General features: G+C 36.3%; 2 protein-coding genes across 3 annotated transcripts in view; both read right to left on the minus strand.

Annotated features, from left to right (window-relative positions):
* Positions 1-658: 658 nt before the first annotated feature.
* LOC111464870 (serine carboxypeptidase-like) lies at positions 659-4,258 on the minus strand. Its single transcript, XM_023109136.1, has 9 exons — positions 3,927-4,258; positions 3,249-3,417; positions 3,043-3,162; positions 2,773-2,916; positions 2,537-2,687; positions 2,342-2,430; positions 1,950-2,208; positions 1,710-1,843; positions 659-952 (listed from the first exon to the last, which is right to left on the minus strand). The coding sequence occupies exons 1-9, from the start codon at positions 4,256-4,258 to the stop codon at positions 830-832; spliced, it is 1,521 nt and encodes a 506-aa protein (XP_022964904.1). The 3' UTR covers positions 659-829.
* A 906-nt stretch (positions 4,259-5,164) lies between these two features.
* LOC111464872 (vacuolar protein sorting-associated protein 24 homolog 1) overlaps positions 5,165-6,252 on the minus strand; it is a 3,817-nt gene continuing 2,729 nt past the window's right edge. For both annotated transcript variants that reach the window (XM_023109138.1, XM_023109139.1), the window contains 2 exons: positions 5,646-5,840; positions 5,165-5,541 (listed from right to left, as the gene is read on the minus strand). In XM_023109138.1, the coding sequence (XP_022964906.1) occupies positions 5,461-5,541; positions 5,646-5,840 (276 nt within the window). In that variant the 3' untranslated portion in view covers positions 5,165-5,460. The remainder of the gene's footprint in view (positions 5,542-5,645; positions 5,841-6,252) is intronic.

Genomic DNA, 6,252 nt, shown 5'->3' on the forward strand with positions numbered 1-6,252 from the left:
TGGGTAATCCTATAATGAAATCCACGGCAACATTCTTCCATTTCCGACCGTGAATGATTACGATTTGTACAAACGTATCTTTGTCCTAAAGTCTTCACTTATTGTCTTTAAAATGTTTTTTTTATCTTTGGCATGCGCATGAAGGAGAAATAGAAGACCAACGAAGAAGACTTCCTAGAGGTAAAGTGATTGCAAGGGTGGAGGCAAGAAGATGGTCATCTAGTCACGTTCATGCTTGTCTATGTCGAATGTTCCAATAATGCTTATTCAAGAAGTATTATCTATGGTCGCATGCTCATTGCAAACCCCTTTTTATATTCTTTCATCTTAAATAGGTTTTTACTACTTTATGTTGTGTCAATACGAGATACAATTGTTCATCAAAATCATGTCTACACCTGTCAAGACTAAAATGTCCCAAAATATACTTTTGGGGATATGACTAGTTATCACTTCTCTCTACTTGAGTTATATGCTATCAAAGTCATTGTTGCCTAATTACTTTTAGTTTATAACATTATCTTCTCTCAAATTGTTTCCAATGTATTTTCTCACTCACGTTTTCTAAAATAACATAGTCGACTTAAATCTAATTTACTCAAACTAGATTTCAAGCGATAGATCAATTAATCCAATTAATGAGAACTTAATCTCTCAATAGATATTGCAGTGGGTATGTAATTTTATTGGCATTTTCATAATAATGAACAATATTATAAATTTTAAGAACCTGAAAATAAAATATGCAACACAATTATTCAGAACAATATACAAGTAATGAGAGTGTGAACCAGGGCTTTGAAACAAAGGGTGAGAGGAAGAAATTTAATCATTTTGGAGAAACTTTTTCATGTGTCTCCTCTAATGCAAGTTTCCCCTGCATCCAACTCTGCAGCATTTCAAGTGCAGCCTTTGGCTGATCCATTGGTACCATATGACCAGCATTATGAACCTGTAGTAGTACAAAACCATCGCACATTTTCACATGATATGATACCAAAAAACTCCTCTACTCTAAGTTTCAACTATTTAACCCTTCCGCCACATGAATCAAGAGTTCGAGATCATATGAAATGAGAAAAATGAATCATATGAAAGTCATTAATCTAGTATTTGTCTAACCCTTCAGCCTCCCGAATCAAATGAAATATTCGAGTTTGAGATCATATGAAATGAGAAAAATGAATCATATGAAAATCATTAATCTAGTATTTGTCTAACCCTCCCGCTTCCCGAATCAAATGAAATATTCGAGTTCGAGATCGTATGAAATGAGAAAATGAATCATATGAAAATCATTAATCTAGTATTTGTCTAACCCTTCCGCCTCCCGAATCAAATGAAATATTCGAGTTCGAGATCATATGAAATGAGAAAAATGAATCATATGAAAATCATTAATCTAGTATTTGTCTAACCCTTCCGCCTCCCGAATCAAATGAAATATTCGAGTTCGAGATCATATGAAATGAGAAAAATGAATCATATAAAAGTCATTAATCTAGTACTTGTCTAACCCTTCTGCCTCTGAAATCAAATGAAATATTTGAGTTCTGAGATCTATGAAAGGAGACAAATGAATCATATGAAAGTGATTAATCTAGTACTTGTAGCCCTTCTGCCTCATGAATCAAATGAAATACTCGAGTTCGAAAGGAGAAAAATGGTTCTCAAATGTTTGCTATTTTATATTTGGGAGAGAGAAAGACCTTTAGGAAAGCGAGAGGACCATGGGTTTTGAGAAGCCCAGCTTCTTTGCCATCAACTAGGAATGGAACAATTTTGGATGCTGCAAATGCCTTCTGACCAGACCAATTCATTTCATGAACCCACCTTGAATTCCCTTCAAATTTCAACAAAAGTAACAAAATTCTTTCAGAAACGTTTTCTCAGGAAATAATGGGACTTCTAAAGAAGCAGGATTTCGGAATACGAAGATCGAAACTTACCGAGCCAATTGCATATCAGATCATATTCACCAGCATAGACCAGCACCTTTATTCCATCCTCAATGAGAGCTGGAATGCCAACCTCAAGATTTCTCATCCAATCCATAAGCATGGCACTGTACACCTTACTACTGCATGACACAAAATCCATATCCCCGACTCCGAGTGCGTTCCTTACTGATTTTTCGTTAAGGAATTTCTCCATGTTTGAGAAGTCATAACAAAGATTTCCAATGCATTCCTTTCTAACATCATAGTACTGCATAACAAACACATGAAAGACATGATATCAGAGTTTTTAACATTAATGACATGATATCAGAATTGTATGAACTGAATACAATATGGTACTTCAATTTTATGATTTCATCATTTAGTTTGTTCTTACTTACGTTTTTGTCTCCGATGACGTCCATGATTCTATTGAATATTTGGTTGCAGACGATGTAAGAAGATACACAAGCATTTCCCCCATCAGCACCTGGTGGATTCATTACATTGTAAGGCAGAGCAAAGAGAAGTTACTCAGCCAAATCCTTTGACATCACGTATTTGAAAGAAACTTTTATGGATATTTAGTAAGTTACCACAAGTTTTGATTGCCTTCTCACAGCCTGGAACCAACTTGTTTATGCTGTCGAAGTCAGATTTTCCGATCAATCCCATTTCCAAGGCATAATCTGTGTATGCTTTATACTGAATTTCAGGATTGGTAAGACCGTTACCGATCGCAAAACCCTGATAAAGCAACCGGTTTATAAATTCAATAAAAAGAATTGAAGAAAACATGTTTAATCAGGGATAATATGTAATATAGGTCTACCTTAAGATTTATGTGGATTCCCTGCTTTTCTTTATTTCCTTGGTGAACTCTGGAGGCAAATGCAGGAATGTAGTGCCCGGCATACGATTCGCCAGTGATGTAAAAGTCATTTGCAGCAAATTCTTTATGTTCACTAAAAAATGCCTGCAAAAATAGTGAACAACCAATAGAAGAAGGGAAAATATTTGTTAACCTTGTAGGATCTGTTGCCATAACACAATGCATAAAAATGCTGTTATACTAGATGAAGCTGAAGTGACACTGTCCTACCTGCAAGAAGTCATACAAGTCATTGCTAACGCCTTCTTCGTCATGACGAATGTCTTCATCGTCAGAAGTGTAACTGAAACCAGTTCCAGTGGGCTGGTCAACATAAATAAGATTTGATGCCTGCATAACAGAATTCAAATGACCAAAATCAGACAAAGAAGCAAAAAAGTGTGATTCCAAATAAGGACGGCGAAGCAGGAAATGACCTTATCCCAGCCGTAGTCATTCCAAACAAGAGACAAGTTGTTTGCAATTTGGAAAGGACCATTTTCATAGAACATAGCAAGCTCACTGCTGCACCCTGGCCCTCCTGTTAACCATATCACAACAGGGTCCTTCTTGCTGTTTCTTGATTCAAAGAATAAGTAGAACATCCTGTAATATGAAGAAAATGAATCAGTCCTGTGAAAGTCGATGAAAACCGAATATTTTGAAGGAAACTCGGAAATACAGACAGGGATCATGGATTCAAATGATGACCAACAAGTGAAAAGATTCCTTGATCCTTTTTTTTTTCATTCAACAGGCTGTATATCCTTCACATGAATATACAAATTTCCCATTAACGTTCAACTAAGACTTAAGGGCCAACGCAAAGTGTCGTGAAGAGTAGTTCATTCACAACCAGCGTTACAAAGGATTCATAGTTGATTATAACAGGCATGAACTGAATGCGAGATTAGTCAAACTAATCTCGTCCATGTGCTCAATAACTTTGTATCCCTAAAAAAACCATGGTGTTCTATTTCCTTTTCTTTGTTCAAATTTTCCTTATTGCATCTCATTATCAGATTTAGAATGAAGAATCAATTTAAAAAGTACGACATCTTATAAGATGAAGCAGGTGCAGTTGTAAACCTCTGATTGGAAATGTGCTTGATTACCTTGCTGATTTAGTATGAGGAAGAGGATAATATCCAGCATGGTGGCCAAGATCTTGAACTGATGGACCTTGACTTTTTCTTCCAACGAAAGGGAACTGAAAGCTTTTCTCGATGATCCCAGAAGACAAAAATGAAGGGTCTTCTGCTGCAATGTTAATGGAGTCCTTGGGAAACAAGTTAAGGTCTCTAATGAGTTTCTCTGCTTGAAGAATTGGATAGTTGATAGTTGAAGATATGGTTGGTTGCTCTTTGGCTGGAGAAGTTGCAGATGCCAATGGTACAGCAAGGAGAAGAAGGAAAGAAAGACAACCATGAGAAAAAGAAGTTGCCATTTTTTGTGTTCAAGAAGGATATCTCTTCCAACTATGGTTGAGGGTATATATAAGATTCTGTCTAAAGCAGATGAATGACCTATTTTACTTGGCTGATAAGGCTAACACAAACTTGGAGTAAAGAATGTCCAAAGCTAGAGAGAGAGAGAGAGAACCTAGAGAGGGTGGGTGGGAATTGGAGGAAGGAAGACCTGTAGAAAGAAAAAGCAGAGTAAAGTTCAAAAGAAGTTATAGTCAATAAGCAAATACTTAAAAAGAAAGAGAGACAGCAAGAAAAGTAAGGAAAAAGTGAGTCCTGATATTTCAATCTTATTATCTTTGAAATATAACCAGATTTGATGTCTTATGTATGAGATGGAATCATAAAACAACTACAGTTCATGTCATCACAAGGTGAATAAGTAAAGCTGACGAGCAAATGGGAATCAAACAGGACAAGAATTCTATTATGTTTTTAAAATGATCAAAATGTTGAAATTAAATATTAGAATTAGTGGCCTTTTCCAACCATCATCATCAAGAGCAAAAAGAGTGTGACAAGCAAAACTTGACGTGCCTTAAAGGCTTGGCCAACGTGCGTCTTCATCTCTCCCTCTTCACCTTTTCTTTTGCAAAAGAATATAATCAAATGCGTCTAAGATTGGGAACTCCACTAGCTACTTTATTGGTGTAACATTTCCTATTACCTCCATAGATCTCCTAATGATTCAATGATGCTCTATGTCATTGGTTCACTACAATAATTACAGCCTTAAAAACTTTTTTTTTTTTTTTTCCAACATCTAATTGCCTGCAGGATCTGAATATGGACAATTTTGTCGGGTAAACAGTAACTGTGCCCACCAATTCCTAATACTTTATGGCAGAGTCCATTTTACTTTTTAGAGGAAAAGATGAATCACAATGAACGAAAGAAACACACTGCATTTACACAGATATAAGATGATAGAACAATGCTTCATTTGCATTCTTTTAAGAAGAAGAAACAATATACATCAAACAGCTAGTCCCCGCTCCACCCCGTCCCTATCTATTTGACAAATATACTCTTGGTTTTATGAATCTTGATTGAACAAACATGCAGCCAAAGGTCAGTATGTCACTCATTTTCTCTCTCACAAAATACCAGGAAAAAAGTAATGTAATGTTGAGGCTCAAATCGAGTTACGACCATTTTGACATTCTTATGTGAAATTTCGAATTTATGATCTAACTTTTGCTAGCCGAGCCCTTATTTCTTCTAGTTCTTCCTCATCGTCAACACCCTCAGCTATTGCTTCTTCCTGCAAAGGAATAAATATGTCACGATGTTTTATTCTTTTCACATTCCCATGGTAGAACCAGAACAGGATCAAGTTTCAGGAGTACTCAAAAATATGCATTATACCTCTCTCCGGACTTCCTGCACACGAGCCGGTTGCTTCATTCTTTCCTTCCTGACAGCTTCTGGAAGCTGTGCAGCGGTCTCACCAGCGATGGCAGTCAAAACTTTGTCAACTTCCTCTTCTATCTCCTCTTCAATATCCTCAGAATCCAGTGCTGAATCCAACGCATCATTTACAATTTCCTCAATCACCCCAGCCTATAGACACCAGATATCAGTAACAGCTATATTAACGAGAGATTGTAGCACTGTCTAAGAAAACATACAAGTTCAGTAGTGTTTGGCAAGTTAAACAGAGAACGAAGACTTGACAATAAGACTGCAAGCATCCTTTAAATACATGTTCACAAACGGAAGACGAGCATAAGGATTTAAAGAAGTGTAGTATATAATGTATGGTTGTGTTCAAACTACCAAAATTCTTTTATAATTATAGCCTCTTTAAAAAGCTCTAGCATACATTCGTCAGGAGGAGCTTCCCTCTACACCGGCCCTTAGGTTGTTTCTTCTGTGTTAATCCAAAGTTATTGATGTTTCTTATTTATAAATCTATAGCAAAACAAACAAACAAACAAAACAAAACAAAAGGTAGTATTATAGGATTCCCCCC

The sequence above is a fragment of the Cucurbita moschata genome, unplaced genomic scaffold (genome assembly GCF_002738365.1).
Source record: "Cucurbita moschata cultivar Rifu unplaced genomic scaffold, Cmos_1.0 Cmo_Scf00031, whole genome shotgun sequence".
NCBI lineage: Eukaryota > Viridiplantae > Streptophyta > Magnoliopsida > Cucurbitales > Cucurbitaceae > Cucurbita > Cucurbita moschata.